Here is a 27,356-nt window from a genome sequence, read left to right as displayed (position 1 = left end):
AGAACCACTTAGAGAGAGACTTGCCAGATTCCGGATTAAGGTTGCAGTGTGGTCCATTTCACACAGATTTATTAACTAAGCACCACAGGATCAACAGGTATTCAGAGATGGAAAGTCCCATATTCACAAATCATGATCCAATAATTTAATCAAGAGCCAGAGTCAAGTCATTTACTGCCCCGCTTTCACTGAACTGTTACCAATGGAGAAACTTTCAAGCAACAGAAGCTCAGCTCTACTTACTCTGAGACAGTCATTACACCCTGCATATGCAGTAACTGCTAAACTCCAGATCCCAGTTACTATGTAACTCAAGCTTTCTCTCTCACTCATTAAAGTTTTAAAAAATTCCAATTGTATGAAAGTGAAAAGAAAGATTTGAACAGTACAAGCCCAAACCTCAGTCATGCTAGAGTTATGGTAAGATGGCAATGTAGCTGGGAAATATTGGTGTTTACCCAGTGAGTACATTCAATTCTTTTATATTCGGCAACAAAATGCAAGTAGTCATGGCAGCAGGTCACCTGGTGGGATGCAAACTGTCTCCAAACAGTGGCGGTCTGACTCAAACTGACTGCAATCACTCTCAGATTGGTGAAGGTATGCAAATAATTTCCTTCCAGTTTAATAAATGCAGACAATTTGGCAACATCTTGTTGTTTGTGCATGTCTTTGTAACAGGGGACTCGACTCCTCTGGTTTTATTCTGATCATATTCTTATTTAAAAGCAATGTTGCAGAGCACCTATGCCATTTTACAGTTAAATCGCCTTCCAACAATAATTATGTCACTAGTTTTGGAGGAATTTGTCAATTTCTGTTTGAGAGATTTAAGATTTTGGCTGTACTCTGAATGTAAGTAGTTAATTTGAATCTCTGTGCATGTGGACAGCAACAGGTTTGCAACAGATAGAACAGATTTGCAATTTTCGCTGATTTACTACATTTAATTACAAACACATCAGCTGTAATTTCCTGAGGTGCATTCGATTGTCAACTGATAGCAGACTGACAGCAGACTGACTCCATGTTATTGCAGTTTTATCGCCAACTTGATGCACCAAAGTCCCCTTGAAGATCACTGACTGTCTTAGAAGTCAAGGAGATCACAAGTTTATTGTAAATGGTTGCAGTAATTTTGGTCTCCACCCCCTGGTTCCCCTGGTGTGACCATAGCATAAGTAAAAAAACTAATAAAGTCTAAATGTGCTATAAATGTTGCTTTTCAAAGTGCACAGCTTCAGTTTGAAGGCAGAAAAAGAGAACAAATGGATTTGATTTTTATAAATTCATATAAATACTTTCATTTCTTGTAGACCACATCTTTCACACACATGAACACCCCACCTCCATAGCTTTGTTTCTGAATGATGCCCACCTATGGCAGCCGTAACCTTTTCCCTATTTTTTCCTCTTATGATCAGTTAAAGTTGTGAGATGGACCAAATAAATCCTTGTCAGCTTGATACGTGATAAGCTTCTCAATATTTTCCCCTTACTTTGCATCTCAAACAATAGCCAACTCTAGTTGAGGGTGTTCGGACATGTTTTTTTCCCTTAAATAGATAAACTGTCAAAGTAATTTTCTCTCATTACTACAGTACTTTGTTTTTGGGGGAGCTTTCTCCAGAAGAAGAAGATATGAGATTGAGATGTGACAGAGAAGAAGAAAATATTTAAACAGACATCCTTTGTTTATCATGAATGATACCGTGCACGTTACATGTACAATACGAGGCCCAGAGGCTGAAGATCAACACAGCAACTGCCTGTTTTGCTCTAGTAAAGAAGCGCTAGCACACCAAAAGCAAAATGACTCATTATGCTTTTATTTTTTGATTTTATTTGTACGTAATCTATCAATAATTATATTTGATTATATTTAGTGCTACATTTATTTTTACATTACTTTAACCCTGTAGTTGTTAAAGCTGGACAACATTTTAACTGTCAATTTATTGCTTATATTTTATATTATAAAATATCTGCCAATTTGTTCTTACAAAAATAATGGAGAAATGAATAGGAACTGTTTAGTAGAAGTATGCAGCAGCTTAAAACGTCACAGTCACAATTTTCTTTTCCCAAAACAAGAACTAAAAAAACCTAAACTGTGAAATGGATGTTTTCCTGTAGGTGGATATATATCAACCGCTCGTGCTCCCAAAGTAACCATAAGATTGTTCAGTCTTTATATGAGGTCCACTGAAAAATGCTTTGAGGCATTTTGGGAAAATGAGGGTTGGAAAAGTACTTAAATGACCTTGCAGGCGCTGCATGGCACTCTGATTTAGTGTGTGTGCAATTGTGTGTATATCTTGTGCCAGTGTGCGTGTGTGTGTATGTATGTATGTGCACCCGGATAATCACAGTGATGATCAGCACTACTCTTTTTACCCTTTTTAGCAATAGGAAGCACACACCCTGGGTACTGTCGGTCATCACTATGATTATCTAGTCACACACACACGCATTCACAGACACACACTCACTCTAAAAAAAAAAGTCAGAGAACAAATGGCTGGCACTTGTGTTTGAGGTGGTCGAAAACAACGAGCAAATTAAAAGCGATTGTGATTTCATATGGCAGTGCCAGTCAGGAGGCCTCCAAGGAGAGCTGGAGACAGAGCTGCGATGCACGCTGGGTCGCGGGTATGTGGAGCCTCTCCTTTGGCCCCAGTCTGCCTGACAGCTCCAGTACTGTGCTCTTGCAGTTTGTCGCTGGCTGTGCACAAGGTCAGTGCTCTGCACTGCAAGTAACCATGACGGCTTTATAACAAACTGAGTCAACAATGTGAATTGTTGATTTGACACAAAACTGTCTAACTTCTCTTGTCTCAGATATGCTCTCTCATAAAATTATATCCTGAGCATCCAAGCGTTCAGAACATGTTGTGTATTTAGAGCAAGCATGCGAGGTTTGTGTGCAAAAACAAATATCTCAGCTTTCATTGTAATGGGGCACACAGTTCCGACCTCGAGACCTAAAGATGTGCTGGCATAGCGATTCTCAGTCAGACTTGATGTGCTTTCCAGACACATATTCTCATTCCTTTCCATAGCTCTCCACCTCTCCCCACTCTTATTGCCATAGCAACTAAACCCAGAAGGAGAGAGAGTGAGGGACAGCCGCACAAAAGATTAGCCATCAGCAAGAAATCAACCTACACATGTGGGCGCACGCACTCAGTCTTGTTTTACATAGCAATACACTCGTGAACATATACCTGTCTGTGACACACACACACGCTTGCACGTGCACACACACACAAAGCACAATGATTACTGTAGATTTGCATCAATATTCATACAGTGACAACCCAGCAAATGTTTCCCTGGCTTATGCTTATTAGTAAGACAATGCCAGAGGCACAAAGGATGCTTCTGAAAAGCTTATTCTGAATTCAAGAAAACCATCTGCAGCTGTCAGCTTTTGTTGCTTTTCGATCAGATCCTGCATTTTGAGCAAGAGCTCTCCATATGGCTGTTAAGAGGGCATCTTATGAATACACAAAATCCATTTAAGTGTTTGAGGGCGACCCGAGGCACAGTTCCACCTGTGCCAAATCCATCAGGTGGACAGTTTTCCTATAGGTTAACGAAACTGAATAATTAACATTAAGTAAAGCAATAGAAAATGTGCAAGTTTTGAGTATACTGCCAAATATATATAATACTGTGAACTATTAGCTAGTGTAATTAGATTGTTACGGCAAAAGCAAATCTTTAAAGTCACACTCAGACACTCAAATGTTTCTAAATTTGGCATTTATAAAGTAACAGCTACAGTAGTCTTAGTTTGGCTGCTACAATGTGAATTTTGCACATAAATAAAAACTTATTCTAAAGATTTGGGGGGTTATTAAATACACATTAGGATGTTTTTACATTTTTTAAAATTGTTTTTCTCTTGAGTCCACCAATGTGGCTTTAATCCTTACGTATTGGCTGCAGGCTATGAACAGAAAGCTGTGTCTATAGTAACAATCAGTGGTGCCTGACTGACAATCAGAGTGTTGCAGGCCGATAAGAAGGAAACAGGTCAATTTTTGGTTTGCTGTCTTCTCCAGTCCAGTGTAGAAGGCAGAAACACGGGGGAAAGCTTATTTAACAATGCAAAAACTTTATGGAAGTATTTGCTTGTATCTTTTGCTTTTCTTAGCTGTGGATTCCCAGTAAAAACATACAAGTTTGTTTATTAGTTTGAAAAGAACTCTATTTTGCCCAGAATTCATTGGGATTTACAAATGCTTAAAGGGACAGTTCACCTCCAAATTATTTTTGCTTATATTTTCTACATTCTGTAGAATTATTCATGCATCTAGGTTGTTTTGATGTAAACTTGTTTTGACATAACTGCCTCCTGTCAGCTATATTGGAACTAAATCAAAGTGACAAATAATTATTTGGAAAAAATCAGCAGCAATTCAGCACAAAAAATGCACCAACCCTGCTGTGAGCACTTTCATATAGAAACTGCAAAGTGTGCAGGTAGCTAGCATCACAACAGCAATAATCATATCTTGTCCCATTGTGCCTAACACAATCCTCTTTGCAGATGTGCTTCTTTGTGCAGAGTGACATGGCCCAGGTATGATTCAGTAGATGGATAATAGCTGCCATTAGAGTGCTCAAAACAATGTTCGTGCATTTTTTTTTATTGACTAAGCAGGTCAGCTTTTTAAACGTATGAAAACATAATTTCCATTATACTGAACAGATGACAGACATTGCTACAATCAACACTTCTATAACTGGTCAACTGACGCCAAAACGGGCAAAAGAAAACATTTAAATTAAATTTTGGTGTGAACTGTCCCTTTAAGATACCCCAGAGACTCTTGTGCAACTGATAAACCATGAACTCGCAGAACTATCCTCTAGTGAGGCGCAGAGACAAACATGATGGCAAATTTAGGTTAGAAGTGAACCAAACAATAATGCTCTATAAGCTGATCCCAGGCTGCGAGGAACTACAGTCCCAACAGTAAATTTGATTAAACACAAGGTAAGTAAGATGCTCAGCTCCTGTGTTGCCTTGCCTTGTGCACTGTTTTGGAAAGTTTCTCACTGAGGCCTCTGTGAAGTATTCTCTGGAGAGAACTGCAGAACAGAGCAGCCAAAATCTCTCCACTCTGACAGCCAGAGGGGACACAACAGCAATCATTGCAGTCAACCTGTCGCTAAGACTTACAGCAAGCATGTTCCAATCTCGCCAAATGAAAAGAGTCAAAAGTTGAAACTTTTTTCACACCACTCACAAGTCTTTATACTGCGGCTGCTGTTTTGAAAAAAAGAAGGAGTAAAACTCCATGAAAGCAAGAGCTGAGTATTAGAAAAGCAAGAGCAAACATTATAGCCCCCCCCCCCCAAAAGGAGGCAGGTATAAAAAGAGCCATATGGACTGAAAGTGGGGGTAGAATCACGGGGGGGAAGTCGCTCCTCTCCCCCTCTGCACTGTTGGAGAATTCTTTCTAAACAAGGTATGGAATGCACTCCTGTGTTTCATAATTTGTTCCCTCATTCTTCTCCTCTGCACATTTACAAACAGAGTCCTAAGGAAGAGAAAAAAGGGAAGGAAAGACTGTGGGAGCCTTGCAAATATGTCAGGGCAAGGCAGTTTAGTAGAGCAAAAAGGAAATGACAATGAACTGTGAAAGAAAGGGACGTGGTAAAAATACATTAACCATATATAAATGTGTGTTTGTTTTAAAGGAGAAAGGGCATAGATAATAAAATAATTAATAAAGAGCGGGAGTTGAAGGAGAGGAGAGAAATGAAGAAGAGAAGCAGGAGGAGGGAGAAAATGAGAACGCCCCAGGAGTGATCTTAAAGCTCCACTTGGTCTTCATATTCCAAGCCAGCAGATCACGCAACATTCAGCCCAAATTCAGGCTGGCTGATTTCTTCATCCAGCTGGGGAGCTTCGCTTTTGCAACAGAGAAACAATATGGTGGAGATCGGCTGGGAAGGAGGCTGGGGGTTTGGTGGGAGGGCAAGAAGAGATGACGAGGTGGAGGGTGGGCTGGGGTGCAAAGTTTAAAAATATCTCAGAGTGCTGAACACAGAGCTGAGCCACGGCAGTCTAGCATACCTTCAATTTCAGCTATTTTTGTTGCTTTTTCCATAATGTCTGAAGTCTGCCTTATAAGCTGATGACAACTAAGTTTCTCTAGCTGAGACATAAAAAGACACACTGGTCCCCCCGCCCCCCCGCATTTGCCAGCAGTGCTGCTTTCTGTCAAAAGCACTCTCAACTTGTTATCAAAATGTATTCGTACATCGCGGGGTCCCAGGTTCGCTGCGGGGATCAAGTTCTTGTCTGACGGCGGCCAAACTGATGAAATGTGCAAGCGCTTGTTCTTGAGCAAGACACTGAACCCAACCACCTCGAGGTCTGCAGCACATCGTGCACTCTGACTAATCTGTGAAGGGACAAAAATAAATGTTCGGTGATTTATTCTATTTTACGAGCTGCGTGTTGATGCCGAACATTGTGGAGCAGCTAAATTTTAATCGCTGCCTGTCACGTGAGATTATTGTGAGTTTTTGCTTCTTATTTTCTCGATGGCTTGAATGCGCAGCAACTGTTTACTACGGCTGAATGCAGAACCGTGGCAGCGATACAGATGATGCAAGTTGCCCCAAAGGCCTTTGATGCTAATCATTTTTTCAATTTGAAGCTAATTTAAACTTACATATATATCAGTGTATGTTTTGGGGTGTTTTTTTGTTTTTTTAATGGTTGTCTTTGGTTTCGTTCGCCCTGTCTTTGCCGTTCAACCATGTAAATATATGTGTGTGTCTGTGTGTGTGAGCGTATGTGTCATTGCTGTGGGGGATTCTTGTCCTAACACACTGCATGCATGAGTCAACACCAGCCCCCAACACTCACAAATAGACACGCTCTCAGATGCAAAGGGAACACATATAGATGCATATGCAAGACAACGCCGACCCTTTTCCTTCTTTGGAGGATCATTAAAGAAAAGGAACACAAAGAGATAAGTGACAGCAGCAGAAAGACAAACATACTTATGGAGACACAGACAGATCCATAGATGGAAACAGTTTTATTATTGCTGTTGTTGTTGCCCTACCCTGACTGCTGCCATGTGACCTTTACCCTCTCACACACAGGTAAAGCTGCTTGTTGCCTCAGTTGTGGAACACAGCAGGTGAGGAATATGTTAATGAAAAAGAAACCATCCATCCATCCATCCATCTTCTTCCGCTTTATCCGAGGCCGGGTCGCGGGGGCAGCAGCCTAAGCAGAGAGGCCCAGACCTCCCTCTCCCCAGCCACCTCCTCCAGCTTATCCGGGGGAACACCAAGGCGTTCCCAGGCCAGCCGAGAGATATAATCTCTCCAGCGTGCCCTGGGTCTGCCCCGGGGCCTCCTCCTGGTGGGACATGTCCGGAACACCTCACCCAGGAGGCGCCCAGGAGGCATCCTTGTCAGATGCCCAAACCACCTCAGCTGGCTCCTTTCGATGTGGAGCAGCAGCGGCTCTACTCTGAGCCCCTCCCCGATGGCCGAACTTCTCACCTTATCTCTAAGGGAGAGGCCAGCCACCCTTCGGAGGAAGCTCATTTCTGCCGCTTGTATCCACGATCTTGTTCTTTCGGTCACTACCCACAGCTCGTGGCCATAGGTGAGGGTAGGGACGTAGATCGACCGGTAAATTGACAGCTTCGCTTTTACACTCAGCTCCCTCTTCACCACGACGGACCGGTGCAGCGTCCGCATTACTGCAGCTGCAGCACCAATCCGTCTGTCGATCTCCGGCTCCCTTCTCCCATCACTCGCAAACAAGACCCCGAGATACTTGAACTCCTCCACTTGGGGCAGGAACTCATCCCCGATCCGGAGTGGGAACCGGGAACGAGTCCGGGAACAATGTGGAAAAAGAAACCACTGAATAACTGAGATATATAAATGTGTATAAAAAGTACTCTTTCCCATATGGTCTGCCTATTACAGTATCTGCCTTTAAGTGTGATCTTAACTCTGCTCCATCCTTATCTTTGTTTGGTTACTGTCTGACAGTCTGCACGTATGTGTGCTAGATTTACTTGAGGGTGCATCCCAAATAGCATTAGATGTGTGGGAGGCTGTGCCACAGAAAAGATAAGACGTGTTAGCTCAAATTGCATGGGTGTAATTCCTAACATTATCAGTGTGTGTGTGTGTGTGTGTGTGTGTGTGTGTGTGTGTGTGTGTGTGTGTGTGTGTGTGAGGAGAACATTGATGGTTCCATCATCAGTAGTCTTTACAGCATGTGAACTCCTTCCTCTGATTGCAAGATTTGAAAGTTCGCTCAAAAAGGCGTGAACAGACGTTTGCAGTCAGGGCCTTGTCAGTGCTTGTCCACTTGTCCATTCCACCTCTCCTTTACATATTACAAAATATTTCCCCAAACTCTCTGTTCAGATAAATCATTTGATAAATAATTAGGTTACCTGCTTTTATGCCGTCTGGGCTGTGAATTCAGCTCACCGTGGACAATATAAGACAAAGCATACCATCTGTTTTCAAATGGTTTGTCAACAGTCTTTGCTGGGAAGCAGGCCCCACTAATGGCCCTCTGGAAGCCAATCTGCTAATGCGCTGTGCAGACTACCGCTGGTATCAGAGCTAAAATGATACATGCCTTTCTCTTTCATTAAACCCATCTCCCCACCTGTCCATCTTCCTGCCCTCTCCATCTCGATGAGTAGTGCCCAGATCAATAATCCCAGCTCTTCTGTCAGACATTTCCTCCAACTCTTCCTACCTTCTAGTGCTCGTCGGTATTGCGATAAACACAAATCCACACACAGTGCAAATAACACCCATTCACACATTCCTAACTTAATAAGGACTCCGCTGCCCCTGCACTCGTGTCACTGGATATTGATTAAGATGTGAAAAAAGTCCGGCAGGGTAGCCAGCATGATGCCACATTGATTCAGCTGCAGTCTCTTTCTGCATATAAGCAAACGGGTCAGATTCAGAATTAAAGACTGTCCCGTGCGACTCATTTAGTCTGTGAGCAGCTGAACTTATTTTAGCTTACCCATTGAAAAGTCAAGTGTGAGTATGCTGGTCTAAGCGATAGGCATCCACTAGGAACACATATGGTGTGACATAATAGCATAGTGCATGTGATCACCCGGCCTGCAAGTAAGTGCCATTACGCCTAAGTAGGGGAATGAATCACACCGCACATGATAGTTTCCTCTTAAGTCAGTCATCAGGCTTTTTTTTTTTATTTGGAATCAATGAATGATGGAAATGCATCGTAAACAGTTGTGTCCAAGACAATAGAGCAAAGACGGCCTGTCATGATTTTAAAAAATGACAACAAAGAGGAAATTCTTTTGTTGCTATTGATATCAGAGTTAGGGATGTGGGAGCTAATAGTAAGCTGCCGCTCTGATTATCTCAGCTAAGACAGTGCAGGCACCACTTTGGGCCTTTTTTGAAAAAATGTATGCTTTAGACAAATAGATGGTAATTGATACAGTTACGTGCCTCACCTGAAACAACAATGTCTTGGGAGAAGAACGGAAAAAAGTCTGCATTATTCAGTATTTGTCTTGTAGACGCCACAGTAAAAACAATGGGAAAGTCAGATATGTGATATCTCACAAAAGTATGAGATACAATTATAAAGAAAGGAAAGAATTGAATAATATCAGGTTTTTTATAGACAGAGAGAGAAACAGTTTTTCAATAATATAAAAGTCTACAACTGACCCTGGACCCCCATGTTTTAATCAGAGAAACTGCTGTGCAGATTAATGGAGAGAGCAGTACAGTATGTGAGCACAAAAGCCAGCCGCAACATGAAAAATGTGCTTTCTTCTATGAGGAGGTTTTATAGAGCACACATGGCTTTTACAGACAGGATAGAGTGCTCATATTTCTCTTGTTCAGCTTGCAAAATAAAAATTTAAAATCTCATCTTTTCATAGTGGACCAAAGTACCCCCCCCCCCCCCCCCCCCCCCCCCCCCCCCCCCCGGCCATCCCTGCCAAAACACTAAAAAATATATAAAATAAAATATATATTTAAGGAAATCCTGACTGTTGGGATAATGTTCTTGCTATAGGCTTATTGAGAGTTCTTTTAATAGCCTGAAATGTTTCATTCCTCCAGTCCCCCACATGTTTATATATTTTGATCTAAGTGTGTGTGTATTTGCTATGATAACATGGTAGAGATGCAGAAGGGAGCTGCAGGCGATGGAAAAGGAGAATATCTATTACATAAGAGATTAAACTGAAGGAATCTAAGGTATGCATTCAACAATGCTTGCCAGCAATATGAAAATCTACTTTATGAAAGCCCCCCCTGCTAAGTACTGAACTTCAAAGGGTATGTCCACTGTTTACAACTTTGATGTACGCTTGTAAAAGGGAACAAACGCACAGCGTGCCACCACAGCATAAAATCGTACACTGCTATTAGACACCGCTGTTGTTTTAACTTTGCCTTGGAGCCACAGTGGCAGAGGTCATGCATGTGTACAAGATGGCAAAACGAACAGAGAAGAAAGACCAAAAGAGGTAGGAACATTAAGACGATTTTTTTTCCTGCTCTAAGCTCAAGGTTACACCGAGTCCTGAGTTTTGTATAAACTACAAACAACCACGGCTGCCTATGGACGACTGTGCCTGCTCATCTGACTTTGTTGTTATTACATATCATGCCACCTGCTGCTTTAACTCAACACTACTCTGGTGGACCGCTGCTATTTATGTTGCACGTCATTACTGCAAACGGAGGGGAAGACAGTGACAGGGGTGCTGCTGGGGATTGTTGTCGTTTTCTTCTGCTCCCCACTGTTTTGGGTCGAGGAATGTTTCAGCGTAGCACAGCCACCCCAACCCCCGACCCCCCGCGCGATTCATTCATCCACGTGCTGCACATAACTGAGTGACATGAACTCGTCATGATGAGGACAGTCACCTTCCAAATCACATGCAGGCTCTTTCCCTCTTCTCTATCCTTACTGGAAGAATGCATGATCCATGTCCTCCTTCCGGTTCCTCACTGTGCTGTGCTCTGTAGAACTTTTTTCACTTGCTCTGAAGTTTGTTCGTGCATGTGTGCGTGCATGCGTGTGTGTGTGTGTGTGTGTGTGTGTGTGTGTGTGTGTGTGTGTGTGTGTACATCTGTTGCTTTAGCTGGAGGTGTAGGGATCAGGGCAGGGGGCCAAGGCTTACATTTAAACTGTTCACATATGCTCGCAGAAAAGAGAGAAGAGATAAGAGAGACATGGGTGGACATCTCAGATAATGTATTGGAGAAGGAGATTAGGAGCAGTGGAATGATCAAGAGAAACTGCACACACACACACTCACACACACGCAAACGTGCACATACACAACAAACAGGATCACAAAAGCAGTTTTTAAAGCACAATTCCAACCTCAAAGCCAGGAAAATCAGATAATCAGATATTAAAGATCAAATTTCTTTAGGCGTTCTGTGTGTATGTGCATTTGTGTGTGACACTGACCTCTGACTCGTGCATAGCAGCAGCCACACTTGGCCAGGACTTTACGGAACAAGTGTTGGCAGCCACAGCCTCTGTGGTGGCGATGGTGATGGTGGCCCCCTTTCATGCTGTTGAACCATGAGCTGAGGTGGGCATGGCCCGGGCACTCTTTCTCTCTCTCTAGCTCTCTTTCTATCTCTCTATCTATCTCTCTCCCCTTTCCTTCTCTTTTCTTGGTCTCTCTTCGTCACCCTCACACAAGTAGAGGTTTACTCCTCAAAAAGTGTAAATCCCCCAAAAAGGTGTCAGTTGATCCTCCTCTTCAGCTGACTGTACGCAGAGTTAAAACCCATATCCAAGAAACCAAGTGTAAGAGTCCCCAAAAGCAATAAGCCAAGAAGAAATCCGCACTCACAGGGCTTTGCATCTGATGATAAGCAGTGAGAGAAACATTCCAGCAAGCTTATCGTTACGCTGAACGTGTTCCTTCTGTCTCTGTCTCTTTTTTCCCACTGCTTTCTTTTTGGTGCTGAGCTCTCGCCTCTGTGAACTGCCTGGTCAAATGACACACTGGGAGACTGCTTCAGAGAGAGGGGGGAGAGAGAGCGATTGCAAGGGAAAGGGAACGAGAGAGAGTAAGGGGAGGGGTGAGAAGGGTGGAGTCTGTAGCTCTAGTTGCTGGCTATTCCAGGATAGCTTTCCCACTCCCATAGTTTTCTCTCTTCCCCCCTCTCAGCTGTTTTTTTCCTCTGCTCCCTTCTGTTTCCTCTCTCGTCTGCTGCCCCCCCATCTTGTCTGTTATCCTCTTTTCTACATGGTTGAGTCTCATTTTAGCGTAAGTAATGCTTAAAGGGGCTCTCACATAGCCAACTCCGAGATCAGATGAAATGACACGCTCTCTTGTGTCTGCTCGGAGCTGGCTGTTGAAATAGTAACACCCAGGTCTGCAGTGATACACGGTGCTATTTACAGCAGAATGGCCATGTTATGCTGAAGGTGTCATGCATTGTCCAGCCAGTATCAGACTCTTTCTGACAGTTTAGGAATGTTTCTTCGTGGGCTTGTGGCTCAGAGTGGGCTTTTCTGGCTGGGACAGCTCCAATATTGACTTCTGCGCTCATTTATGATCACAGAGCTCGCAAAGTGTGTTTCCATGGAGGGAACAGGCGGTCTCATATTTCACAATGTTGGCATTCTTGATGTGTGTGCGTGCGTGTGTGTGTGTACCATCAATCATTTGGGCTGATAATTTCCTGTTCTGAAGTACACAGTGGGACAGTCTAACCAAAGAAGCTCGTGGAATAAAGCAGTTTTGTATCAGTGACAAAGTTGCCCCCCGTAAGGGAATTGGGCTTTGCACTGTAATATAGTTACACCACGTTATCACCATATAGTGTAACTTCATCTTGTGATAAACACCCACTTTGTGAGGTATACCTGTTCAACCTCAAATATCTAATCAGCCAATCAAATGGCAGCAGCTCAGTGTATTTAGGCATGTAGACGTGATCAAGATAACATCCTGAGGTTCAAACTTAGTATCAGAAATACTTAGACAGGCTGGTCTGAGTATTTCTGAAACTGCTGATCTGCTGGGATGTTTGTTTATAACCATCTCGAGTGTTTAAAGCCCAAAAAAGAAAAAATGCGCAGTGAGCAGCAGCTCTCTGGGTCATAATGCTGTTTTGAAGCCAGAGGTCAGAGGAGAACGGCCAGACTGCTTCAAGCTAATAGAAAGGCAACAGTAAATACAGAAGAGCAGCAGAGGACCACACAGAGGGCCAGCCCTGACAGCCAAGAGCACAAAGCTGAGGCTACAATTCACACTGGCTTTCCAAAATTGCACAACAGGAGATTGGAAAACTGGTATCTGGCCTGATGAGTCTCAAATTTTCCTGCAACATTCAGATGGCAGGAGACAAAATCTGGCATGCACAACATGAAAGCATTGCTCTGGATACTGCTTTGTATCAATGGTTCAGGCTACTGCGAGTGGTGGGGAATGGGGTTTTGTCATACTTTGTTCCCCTTAGTACCAACTGAGCATTATTTAGAAGCCACAGCCTACATGGATATTGCTGATGATCATGACCATGACCATGGCTGCATCTAGCAGGATAGCGTGTCACGTCACAAAGCTCAGATCATCTCAAACTGGTTTCTGGATGGATACAGTGTTTTACATTATGAATGTGCAACTGACAAATCAGAAGAATGCTAACATGTTTTCAGCACCTTTTGAATCTATGATATGAAGAATTAAGGCAATTTTGAAGAAAAAAGTGAGTCCAACCTAGTACGAGACCTACAACTTAGACCTAATAAAGTGGCAAATGAGTATATTTAGACATAATCACCAAAGCGATCAACTAGGATAATAAAATATGCTCTTCAAAGTACACCGATCAAACTAATACATGCATTTACAAAACCTGATGAGTGACATTTTTAGAATTTTTAGTTTCACTCAGAGGTGCTTTTACCCAAAAATCTTCAGCAGCAGCTGCAATCTTTGACCAACATCTTTTTGCGAGCAAATGTGTCTTTGGGTAAATGTGTCTGTGACTAAATCGGATCGAGCATGGAGCACATTTGGGCATTTGTGTGTAGCATTAGCTGTGAGTGTGCATATTCAAAGGAGGAACACTGTAGAATTGTTTCCCTTTCTTTCTAAGTCAATCTGATCAACCTGAAAGCTACACAGGGCAATTCTTAACAAAGCGCTGTACACAAAGCATGCAATATTTAGATGTGTACTTTACATCAAAGCACATTAAAGTCAATTAACATCTGGATTATGGCTCATTCTCCATGCATGTGAAAGCAGAGGCTGTTGAAATGTCAGTAAGTAAAGCAAATGCATCCAACTCGAGATATAACTAGCGCGGGAAGGAAAATAAAACTTGTTTCAAGACATGCCACATATTTTGAGGCACAATTACTATTTGATCAACAAACAGTCTTTCTCAGGCCTGAAGCTGCTAAGCTTATGACTCAGCGTGCGAGCCCATCTCAATTTTCCTGGGCACATCCTTTCACAGGCTACAGTCCAACTGTGTGGAAATCACCACCTGATTACTGCAACAAAGACAGGCAGCATCACAGCACCCACTCAGGTTCCTCTACGGGGCATCAATGGAAGCAAGAGAAGGCTGAGTATCAGCTGGCACTGAACCACCATGCAGGCACACACAAGCGCACGCATCACTGAGGTGCACCGTCAGGCACTTCAACAGCTGGCAGAACTGTGTCTCCATCATCTTTCTGTCCAGTGGCAGGGTGGTGGCACACTCCTGTCAGGATGTTTCTGTCAGGGTAAACAGAGAAGCCTGGCTGCCTCACCCATTAGCCATACAAACAGAGTACTTCAAACCAGTGCATTGACTATGCAGCATTTCAGCACTCTGTACATGAAGAGGGATCTAAAGCAGATAGAAAATACAATTCTGGACTGGAGACAGACTTATGCATTATCAATTCCCAGGCTCGGGCAGCACAGTGGTTCACCACATATCTGTAAAGATACACACAGGTCACAGCTTTCCTTTCTCTCTCCCCATCACAGCCTCCATCGCTCTCTCAGTTTCTTTGCTTATAATGGATGTTTTAAGCAACTGTGATTGAAAGGGCAATTCGCTAGAGGATTCTTGAAAGGCACTGCTGAACGTCTCCATTTGTCTGATGCTGATATGGCTGCCAAACACCGTGTGAGCGAAGGAGCACAACTCAAAATGGGCTGAGAAACAGTTGATTTGACAGCAACAGAAACAAGATAAAACAAAGACGGCAAAGAAAGACGACAGCAAACTGTGTTACAAACTGAACAAATACTGCCTGCACTACCAATTAACAAAAAAACAGCTATAGAGCAAAGAAGAAACCGCTCTGGAGACACATTCAAAATTAATGAATATGAGAGAATCTTTTAATATGCTCTTAAGCTAGAAGCTGCCAGATTATGATCCTACAAGTCCCACAGCGGGGGGGAGGGGGTGCTTTTGTACTTGTTGCGTAAGGTTGATTGCAGGCGTTCTTTTAGTGGTGCCGCTTCAAAGCACGACAAATAGGAAAAAATGTTTTCATTTACAGTATTATAACAAATCTTTGGACTATTATTAGACACTCAATGACCAGATCTGACATGTACTTGGCATACTGAGTGCTATGTTTCGTTTTGGTCTTTAACTAACATCTATTTCTGTGCATCAGCCCTGACATTTAACACTGGCAGTGTCCTTCGTGCAATAATGGAGTGTAATAAATGAGTACCAAAACTGGACCAGCAGACAATGCACAAAGCTTTGAACGTTAACAGAAATATGGAAAAAATGTTCCTCCCTCGGCTTGAAGGGAGGAGAGGGGGGATGTGAGGTGAGGCATGCATTAACACACATTCATCTCTCTCCTTTTATCTCTCCTCTCTGCTCACTCACTTCTTTCTCCTACTCCCCACATACAGACACACAAACACACACAGAAGACTCCTCTGCTTGTTCAGATTCAGAGACGTGTAAGAATGAATGAAATCTATACATTTACATTCACGCTGGACTGGACTCGTTTGCAGATAAGCACACTAGCAAATAGATGGGTATGACATTTTTATGTAGAGCCAGGCAGCCAAGCAGGGAAGAGAGTATTATGTTTCCGCTGAAAGAGAGAGTGAGCCGCATTTCAGAGTGTGTGCTCAAAGTGGAATATCAAGTGTGATTTATGAATGTGTTGTAAATCAGCTCATACACAACATTTCCTGCTCATTTCATGTGCCACTCTTGGGATGCATATATTGCAAACACTGTACGCCCTGCTGAGGTAAAAACCTTCATAATGTGTGGCAATAAATTACAGAAATAACAGCAAAATACAGAAAATTCATGTGATATAAACATGCATGCTAATAGATACAGCAAGTCTCAGTTCAGCAGATACGCAGTTGCTTATTCACAATGTGTCCCCCAACCCCCCACTGACATTAGTCTTTCTTCGCCCCATCACTCTGCTAAAATCCTGCCAAAATATGCTCACTGCATTTCACTTTTATACCAATTTTTCCTTCCCCTTTTCTCCTTTACTTCCTCTCTATTTTTTCCTCCCTATTCCTAAGCTCTCGCTATTTCTGTGCTAATTAAGGGAAACTGGCATTTTGGACAAGCCACTATGAGGGGGAGGTTGTGAAGTTGTGAAGTAACTGTCCTGTTCGTAACTCATCTGCCCTGCAAAGAGATGCTGTTTTTGTCCAATTAGACTAAACTACACACTGCTAGCATACACCGGGGAGGCAGGCGGTGTGCCTCTCTCTGTCTGTACATGCATGTGTGTGTGTGCACTTCACTAGTACCACTAAGTACCTCCCATTGTTGTACCTCATCGAGCAGAGCTGCTCTCAGGCAGCAGTTCTGCACTAGGCTGCACAGACGGGAGGTCCATGTCTCACAATATTCACACACATACAGCAAAAGATCTGCCTTTACACAAACATATACTCCCTTTCCCATCCAGCTCTTATTTTTCCAGAAATCTATCCAGCTTTCAGGTTGGAGTTTTCCAGCTTCACCTGACCCACAGCATCGCTCTCTGCCTTTATCTCCTTGGAGCTGAAGTGTAAACCTTGCTCTAAAAGCAGCATGCTACCACTGAGACTGCTGGTGACTGAGTTTGGGGCTTAAGTATGATCTAAAACGCCCCCCAAAGGATAAAAAGTTAATTAAACAAATGCAAACCCAAGGGATTATCTGCTGGAAAAAAATATCAAAAGGTGCCCCTGCTACAGTAAGAGTTCAGCCTGAATGAAATACTTCTATATCCTAATATTAAAATATAAATATTTAAATATATCCACCTTATGCACTTATTCAGTTCGGGGTCACTTAAAAATCACCAAAATACTGTTAAAAAAAAACTTTCTGTATGTTGCTGCTGTGTTCACATTTTTTTCCACTGCCCCCAAGTGGCCAAAACATATTTAGTTTAGCAACAGCAAGCTTAGTGAGCTGATGGATGTTGTGAATTCAAGAAATAGATGTCTCCATAATATACCTGTCAGTCACCACTATTTCACAGGAAGACAGTGCTGACAGTTCAGGTAACATCATCCCTACAAGAACTGAAACAAATACCAGAGGATTAGGTGCAAAAACAAATCACGGTAACATTTAGTCATTACATAGAACCTGGGAGAGTGTAGTATTTCTGATACAGTGTATAACAAAAGCTATTCTAGATTGCACATGAAGGTTGTATACATAAGATGTATAACTAATTGTGTTGGTGAGGTGGCTTTAGTTTGCCAATTAAACTTATATTTATTCTATTAATGAGAGATACATTGAAATTATACTTATGCATCTCTTCTGGGCAAAACTCTGGACTTGTTATAAATAAACAGGAATAATTATGTCATTGACTTATGTGAAGTAATGCTAATCTCTCCGATCTCTGGGCTCTATACAATACGATGCAGCTTCAGGTTGATCTCTGCCCATTTAAGGTCATTCGCACACAGTTCAGTTCCAAGGTCCTTGGGGATCAGCACTCCTTGAATGGCACACTCTCCCAGCCTCTCTCAAAACCAGATATGGACAAAACCATGGATTTCCCGCACATTTCTCCTCATAATAACTTATGGAAAAATATGAATGGTTTAATTTGAGAACCAGTGAGGTGCACTGTGCTAAACTAAGATGACTAAAAAAGAATTTCTCTCCATTCTTTTGTTTTGGTCTCTGGTTTTACACATTAGGAATTCTTATGTGTTTCATGGTTTTGCTTTTCAGCACAATTCAATTGAAAATCTTGCTCTTCCTCAACACTGATGACACATATGATGACACACAAGGTGTGTTGTGTACACGTGAGCTTTTCTTGTAGACATTTATAGGTAAAATTTAGCACTTTGTATTACTGGTTCAGTGAAGATTTGATCTTACCTCAAAAAAGGACAAAACTATAAAACCCAGAGTGCATGGACACACTTACAGCTCTCCATCAGAAATCAGTGTTTTAAATAAAGGAAATATTTGTATTATCTGGCAAGAGTAAAGATGTGAATTATACGTCTGTGAAAAAAAATCTGATTATAGTTAATCAGCCAAGTTGCAATCTTCCCTTCTGTTTCAGAGTTATGGTGTTAAATAAAGGAAAAAAATTATATTTTTAACAGAATGCTATGATATCACAGTAAAGCTGACTTTATAGAAGCCCCCTTTTCATCAGACAGACAGATGTACAGGTCAAAATCCTAACATCTAGCTCTGAAGGAGAGGTCAGGGTTAAAATAACAATGCTGTGGACACAGCCTTGTTTCAAAACAAAATTTTAAAAATGTAATTCAAACTCAAATATAGCTTTGAACTGGTGAAAAACAAACACGACGAGGTGAAATGAGGGAAAAAAGAAAGTCACTAAATTCACGGAAATGAGAAAAACAGGAATGTTTAAGAATTGTATAAAAAAAAGGGGGAATCTGAATTTGTGGATGCTGGCACTGGCCTGTGATTCCTGGGAAGCCACTAGCAGGCATCTCGTTTCTAACACATAACAGATGGCCCTTATGGGCCAACGAACCATGTCTTTGAAGAAAGCAAGGGCCTATCGTCTTTCCTCTGTCCTACATTTAGAAGGTCAGAAATTATGGAAAATCTTGAGGATAAAAATCGAATTATGTAGCACCCTTTCAAGTGATAACGTTGATGAATTACCTGATTCATTTTTCTCAACTGATAAATAAAGATTGAACATTTCTGATGTTTTTAACGATAATACAAAAATGTTAAGTAAAATTTGTATTTATCTTCGAGGTTACCAAGTTTGCTAAATTGCATTTTAAGAAAATTATTAGTAATGAATGTGGCTTTGTGTCAAGGCCATAAAAAGGTAAACGCTTTGTGATTTCATGGGCTCTGTACTGCCAGCTCCAACAAAAAATAACTGACACAGACAAAAATAAATATTAGGTAAGTAGAAAGATACTGCGGTAAGACCTCAAAATAACAAAGCTGCCCCAACTTAATGAAATAAAATAAAGCAGCATTCAGTGTGATATCGAAAATCACAAAGTGAGAAAATTACATTTGTTCATTTACATGTTACAGCCGAGTATAATTATATTCACGTAAACGTAATGTTTCAAATAAGTGACAACGTGTATTGCCAAACCTTCTCTGGGCTAAGACGAAGTCTGTCTGGCGTTTTGGTTCAGATGTTTTTTCCTTGTGTTTCATTAATTTTCCATCCAATTTTCCATCTAGAGGAAAATGGGCTGCACAAAAACAATCGAGCTTGTCTGGAGCTGAAATAAACAATCTCCTTTTCGGTCATCATCATTCTACATGGCCCTGAATAATGCATTTCCTTACTTTTTCTTTTTTTTTTCGCTCCGCTATTCTGAGCCCCGACCAAAAAGAATTTCTGGCTGCATCGACTTCAATAGCATTCCCTGTCTGAGTAAGACCGTTACAGATAAGCATCGCTGACAGCTTCCTCTGGCCTCACTCACACCCCTTCTGTAAGCCATATACTGCTCTGCACAACAGTTAGTGGTCTGGCCACATGGTACACACCACCAAACCTCCAATATATACACACACACTCCCTCTAACCCAAACCCAGATCCAGCAACAAAGCTCCTTTTGTTCCATTCCACTCAAGTAAAATGGCAACGCACGCAAGCCTTTCACAGAAAAATCAAAATAAGTTCAACCAACAGTGATGGGGCAGAAGGGGAGGGCAGGCAGTGGAGCATGTTTTCTTGCCCCATCTGGAAAGTATTGCTTGTGTATATGCATGCACACAAGAAGTCTTTTTCTGTCTCACAAACTCATATATGGTACATTACAGCAAAGCAATTTAAGGTTATCAGTGCTAATAGAGGATATAGAGGGTGGAGTTTAATAAGAGCAAACCACCAACATTCAGGTGACTCCAATCTGATACCTTTCCTGAGCTTATTACTGCCTAATGACCACCATCAGATATGGCAGATGGGACCCAGGCCTGTTTTGATGGCTAACATTCAAGAACAGGGTGAACTGAGAGCAAAAACACAGGCAGTAGCTAGTGGCTCACATGAACCTTATCATAAAAAGAAAAAAAGACTGAGGAGTGCACAAGGAAGGTTTCTTAAACGTTACTTCACAGAAATCTGAGATGTTTCATAGCTGGAAGTTTGCGTTTCGGTGAGCCTCTAAGCTCTGACTGGTTTGGTGAGACCTGCAGTGTTTAGTCTAGGGTCACTCGGTGCAGCACTTTCAGGTCTTACCTGTTCTTTCTCTCTGGTCTGAATTTTCTGTAGTAGAGGCCTGCTGCTCCCAGTCCAGGCCCTCTGGCTCCCACTGACCCTGGACAGGCCCCTTTTCCTCCTCGCATGATGGGAGGTCTACCTCACCTCCTTCTGAGAGCTATACACAGAGAGATGCATTTGTCAGCAGTGGAGCCCTGCACTCAAGGAGGAAGTGACTGCAAGATTGTATAGAGTACTTATGGTCACATAACCACAGAACATTATCCCAGTGGCTGATTTTTTTCCAGTTTCCTGCATCTTTTTCATCCTTTTCTCCATTACACACTGAACAAGAATGTGATGGAAATGAGGCCCTAGTTTTGCCACAGAGCTTGGATGAGAACCGTTTCTCAGAAATAGGTTTGAAACTGTCTTTAAGTCCAGGGATGGAGGGAGATTAGATTCACTGTTATGGCTATGTCCTATATCTGCCGGAAAGGAAATAATCTGTCAAGATAAACATTTTTTTAAGAGAAACAGAACTTCAAAAAGGAATTCACTGGTCACTGTGGTACCCTCCAACTTCTTTTTTCTTTTTTCTTTCTGTCAAATCAGAATTTGTCCTACAGAAGAGAGGACAGGCAGAGAAAAAAAAGAGAAAGGGGGGAGGAGAATACATTTGCAGGGCTGCAATGAGGCATTAGACCTGCATGACTTTGTTTATGGTTTGATGTTTTAATCAACACTACTGAGCTTCCTGTTCCACTGAAACATCCAAGATTCCTCCAAAGCACTGAACGGAGACTTGCAAACTTTCCATACCCCTCACTCTCTCCTCTCCCTATCCACTATATCTTGATCATTTTAGGTTGATGAAAAGGTTATAGCGATGAACAACAAAGCAACAAAAGCAACAAAAAACACAACCACAAAAACTTGGCATGTACAATGTGGATTTGTGGATATGTTGTGCTCTACGAACCCTGAAAAACACCTCCATGTGTGCGTTCAGTTTGAATTTAAGGCATTATTCTTTCATATAAACAGACAGTATATATCCAAACAGATTTCAAGTGAGCCAGCTGGGCAGCAGTCACAACTCACCCACTGTTGATTGGGCATGGCCACGGAAGTAAGCACATCAGCCATGGCTCCTAACATCTGGTCAGTGCGTCCCTGATTTTTCTGCAGAGCTTTCATTCTCCTGAACACCACACAAAAACTCTACAAGCTTGGTCTCTGATTCTGATGCAATCTTCGTGTCCCGTGTCTGTCCTGTGCTCTTGTTTTCTGCCCCTTCACTGTGCACTGTGCTGCAGTTTGGAGCTGAGCCCACCTCTTTCTACCATGACACACAGGAAACCTCATGCGCAAGAATAGATCAAGGAGGAGCAGGAGGAGGGCTCGTGTCTGTGTGGGAGCGTGCACTTGGTCAGGAGCCTCAGCACGTCCAGGACGCACAGGTGAGATGGCTGCAAGTGTCTGTGCAGCTTCCTTCTCTGATAGTCTGCACTGTTTTGTCAGGAACCTGAAAAACAGACAGATTTTTCTTCTTCTTCAGCCTCCTTCTGAGGTTTTTGTAAAGTCCACAGTCTTCTTCTTTGTGGTTCTTCTAAATCATGAGGTTTGACAGTGTGAAGTTGGCCTTCTTGTATGTTTTCTGAATGCTGAAATGGAGCGCAGTGGCTGAGCACACCACCCTCCCTGAAATCCTCCTTTCTTGTTCTTCATTGGCTATACAATATCACCTCCCCCTCCCCCAAACCTCACCCCTTTCATCATTGTTTCTCTTCTGTCTTTCCTTGTTTCCTTGGTTAGCACCTGTAGTTTTTTTTAAGCTCAAAGTATTTCAATCTGATCTTTCATTGAACTCCTGTAAAACTCCACACTCTCTTGATTTTTGCCCAAGTCTCAAGCCCAAGGCAGTGACACATAGACTGTGCGAACCCTTGAGCGGTGGGGCAGCCCCAAATAAGGTATGAAAACACAGTCCACGAAGCTCAACTATTTGAGACACTGTCGCCATTTCCACATTTATCTTACTTTATTTATTCAACTGCTTAGATGCTCATTATTTAAGCTGTTAAAATCAGAAGACTTGCAACATTATTTACATTTTGACAATGCTGACCAAGTAGAGAGACATTGTCATAAAGAAGTGTGTCTGTCTTTCAAATTCTTAACTTTTATTGGAGAACACTAGCATACTTAATCAAACTTTCAGGTTCAAATGCCATGCGATTCTATCTTTAGTGTCTATCAGTCTTAGATTTTCACTGCAGCAGTCGCTGTGTTCCTCCAAGAAAAACACACGTATTGTACTCCCTGTGCTTCTAGCGATCTATATTTAATTTTTAGAACCTGACTTACATTACTGCTACAAAGAATATCAAGTTTAGTGTGCTAGCATGTAAGCTAGTGTTATTTAGGTCAGAGTTCATAAACAATCATTTCTGTCAAAAGAGGAATAATATTTCCAAATGAAATACTTTTCTTATGGTGGTTTGACAGGGAGAAAGGACTGATACAGAAAAGAGCAAGTGTCACTACCAATGGCCGTGATTGATGTTGATATTTCTATCAGACTGAATAAATCAAATAGAGTGCGACAAAGAGGAGCTAGGGTGGAAGTGGGTTGCAAAGCGGCTCACAGATGTGCAGCAACTGCAGGCAGCTGGGAGGATACACATGTTTTGCTTCAGTGCTGAACAGTTTGGGGAATATCTTGTCCAGTTTGTTATAGCAACAATAACTAATCACTCACAAGTCAAGCTAACACAGTTTTGTTAGTTAGCATGAGCTAAGCTAAACTTTTTTCATGTAGATGTTTTTCTTTATTTGGACGTCTCAAACTCCAAAAGCAATGCCCCTGCTCTTTAAATGTATTTTTAACAACTGATTAATAACCTATCTGATTGGCTAGTAGCAGTATTGGCACATTTTGATTGGGTGGTGTCTCAACATTTTAGTGCAAACAGAACAAGCCAAGTAAAGCATCCATAATTTAGTACATCAACAGATGATGTAACCTCATTCAAAGGGAATGAGAGGAAAGAACAGTGTCTGACGTGTCTGTGTGGATTCTCCATAAGATAGCACTGATAGCATAGAAGGGTATCTGTTCAGCTATGTGGACGGGTATTGACACCAGCCTTTTTCAGCTGGGATTGCAGCTGCATGACTTTGTTTGATTGACTCATTTAGCAGGTCAAGGGGCAAACAGTAATGTAATGCTGACTTGTACACCTCTGTTTAAAGAACAGCTTGGTCAATGAAACAACTATTTGAAACTGGATCTTGATTTTGTGCAACTAAATGCAGACAGACCGAAAATTATCTAAAAAATAAAAAGTCCTAAAGACAGCTTGCCTGGATAAAAAGCATTATATTCTTAATGTTCTTGTCTTTTTTCCACTTTTTTTCTGCTCAAGCACAAACTCTCAAAGGTTGTATAACCAAACCTGAAAATAGCAGCTACTCATCTAAAGAATAATTCTTGGTTTAGGTGTCAGTCTAATCTGATGAAACAGATAGGTACCTTTTAATCACCTGGAAACCCACCCAGGCCCAAACTCTTTTTTTATACACCAGTCTCAGCTTTTATATCAAGTAACATCCATGTCTCAGAGTTTTTACCTTTCCTAAGCCAGAGCGCTGCTTGTGTTCCTGTTTTTGTCATATATAGTCAAGGCCAAAGGTGACCATGGTTCCACCATGACAGACAGCTTTAAAGGTCTTCGCAGCATAAATGTTTCATGAGGGGAAGACATCTCTATTGTCTTCCCCTCATTTTAGTGTGCCTTTTTAATGTTTAATGAATTCCTCTATTCTGAATGTATAATTCAGATTAAAGTTAGAGAAACCAATTAATCCCTGCAGTATGTTCTTATTGCATTCTGTAATACACAAAATTACACAATAAAAATACGCTAAGAATATGTCCCAGCAGAATGAGCTAGCAAACACCGATGCTTGTTTACCTCCTTTCGTCTCAGATCCCTGGTGTATTACATGTTGGCTGACTCTCACAGCCATAGCTTACCCTGCTGTCTGGTTAGAGTTGAAACATTGGTAATGTTACACCAACAACAGGTTGGACAATTGTTTGCTGATACATGGCTCATACCTAACCTGGTTGTGAACTTTATTAAAATAGAAAATAAAACATTGTGTCTGTCTCAAACTGAAAGTTACCAGAAAAGCATCTGTTCATCTGTAAACTTGCCTATAATTCACAAGAATCACTACTCCTCCTAAAGTACTGGTCAAACTTACACAACGCAAAATGATCACCTAATGGCTCAAACTGTGCTCAAGGTCAAGGTCATATTTGTTGTTTCACAGGGGATTAGCCATGAATCGTGATGGCTCGTGAGCTGGATGAGCTATTATGTCATTGACATTCTGGTTTGGTTTATGTGCCATGCTGGTATTTTTTATTGCACGAGTACATCATCACCATTGGGGCTTAGTTGAGTAAATCTCAGGAATGTGTGTGAGAAACTCAAGGAAACTGACAGGCTGTGTAAAGAACACATAAAAAAACATCTCTCAAAATTTTCCCTTCCCTCACCAACTATGAACACATCAGCAACTGCTCAGGGCTAAGCCACAGTTGCCTGGCAATGACTTTTTATTTAATAACAGACTCTAATAACCATTTTTTAGCATTTTCATAAACTGGTATTCTATAGTGAATATGAGTGTAAATGGTGGTCTGTCTCTCTGAGTTAGTCTCGCAACTGACTTCTCAACTGTCCAGAGTGTACCCCACGTATCGCCCTATCACATGGATGCAATGCTTTTCTATATCACGTAAGTAAGAAATTATACCATCACATCCAAAGGCATCTAAATAACAAGCATATTACACTACACACCCAGATGTGTCCATCAAACATATATTTGTTCTTTTTATTTCATTAAAAGATCTTTTTAAATATATATATATATATATATATATATATATATATATATATATATATATTTAAACACAAATGCTACGGCAAGGAGGAGTCAGGACGCCAGGTCAGGGGGGCGATATCATCACCCCCACCCGAGATTGGGTACATAGCCCCAAGTGCGATAGGAGAAGGATCGTTAAGTGCGAGAGGAACTGACCTGAAAGATAGGATCATGGCCAAGCTTGAAACCTGGATCCCCCGTAGCCGGTTACCAAGATTACGTGAAGTACCCTCAGAAGGTCTGCTAGATGATGTTAATGCAGCACTACGGACGATACCTACAACCACGATTACCGACACTAACAAGCTGATCTACAATACGGCAGCAGTGATCAGTGAGATGCTTGGCTACAAGTTGAACAGCCACAAGGGGCAGTACCCTCCATGGAGAAGGAGGCTAGAGGGCAAGATCAAAGTAGCACGGAGGGAGGTTGGCCAACTAACGGAGTTGCAGAAAGGTGCGACAAAGAAGGTGCCTAAGAAATACAGCAAGCTGTCCATACCTGAGGCCTTAGAAACTGCCAAGCAAAGACTCACAGCCTTGGCCAGCCGCTTGAGAAGGTACACCAGAGAGATAGAAGGCAGGAGAATAAACCAGCTGTTCTCCACAGAACCAGCAAAGGTGTACTCTCAGTGGCAAGGGAACAATAAGAGAACAGCACCACCAAGGCTGGAGACCGAGCAATACTGGAAGAGCATATGGGAGAAGGATGCAACCCATAACGGCAATGCTCAGTGGCTAGAGGATCTGAGGGCAGACCACAGCGACCTCCCCGAACAGGATCCAGTAACCATCACAGTGGCAGATATCCAAGAAAGGGTCTCCAGTATGAAGAGTTGGACAGCACCAGGGCCCGACATGGTTCACGCCTACTGGCTGAAGAAGCTGACTGCACTCCACGAGCGTCTAGCAGCACAAATGAACCAGCTGCTAGTTAACGAGAGACACCCGGAATGGCTAACCGAAGGTCGGACGGTCCTGATCCCCAAGGACCCCAAGAAGGGACCGGTCCCCTCCAACTACCGACCAATAACCTGCCTCAGTACTACATGGAAGCTCCTGTCAGGCATCATATCGGCTAAGATGAACAGGCACATGGGTCAATACATGAGTGGGACACAGAAAGGAATTGGCAAGAATACCAGAGGCGCAAAACACCAGCTACTGGTAGACAGAACAGTCAGCCGAGACTGCAAGACCAGACTGACCAACCTGTGCACTGCCTGGATTGATTACAAGAAGGCCTATGACTCAGTGCCCCACAGCTGGATACTGGAATGCCTAGAATTGTACAAGATCAATGGGACCCTAAGAGCCTTCACCAGGAACTCAATGGGGATGTGGCGTACAACACTAGAGGCCAACTCCAAGCCCATAGCACAAGTCACCATCAAGTGCGGGATCTACCAAGGAGATGCTCTGTCCCCACTGCTGTTCTGCATAGGCCTGAACCCCCTCAGTGAGATCATTAACAAGACTGGCTACGGATACCGACTACGGAACGGAGCAGTTGTCAGCCACCTCCTGTACATGGATGACATCAAGCTGTATGCCAAGAGTGAACGAGACATCGATTCACTGATCCACACTACCAGGCTATACAGCAATGACATTGGAATGTCGTTCGGACTGGAGAAGTGTAGTCGGATGGTAACAAAGAGAGGGAAGGTAGTCAGAACTGAGGGG

General features: G+C 42.3%; 1 protein-coding gene across 4 annotated transcripts in view; it reads right to left on the bottom strand.

Moving 5' to 3' along the window:
- Positions 1-22,043, bottom strand: part of arhgef25a (Rho guanine nucleotide exchange factor (GEF) 25a) — a 49,912-nt gene extending 27,869 nt beyond the window's left edge. For 2 of the 4 annotated variants that reach the window (XM_082517856.1, XM_082517857.1), the window contains exons 1-2: positions 21,810-22,041; positions 20,745-20,883 (exon numbers count right to left, since the gene is read on the bottom strand). In XM_082517856.1, coding sequence (XP_082373982.1) covers positions 20,745-20,883; positions 21,810-21,905 — 235 coding nt within the window. In that variant the 5' untranslated portion in view covers positions 21,906-22,041. Of the gene's footprint in view, positions 1-11,509; positions 12,095-20,744; positions 20,884-21,809 lie in introns of those variants that run through there. The other 2 variants (XM_082517859.1, XM_082517858.1) reach the window with 2 other exon arrangements.
- Between the last annotated feature and the right edge of the window lie 5,313 nt (positions 22,044-27,356).

The sequence above is a fragment of the Aulonocara stuartgranti genome (assembly GCF_965226115.1).
Source record: "Aulonocara stuartgranti genome assembly, chromosome: 20".
NCBI classification, from domain to species: domain Eukaryota; kingdom Metazoa; phylum Chordata; class Actinopteri; order Cichliformes; family Cichlidae; genus Aulonocara; species Aulonocara stuartgranti.
This window is presented reverse-complemented; position numbering and strand designations above follow the sequence as displayed.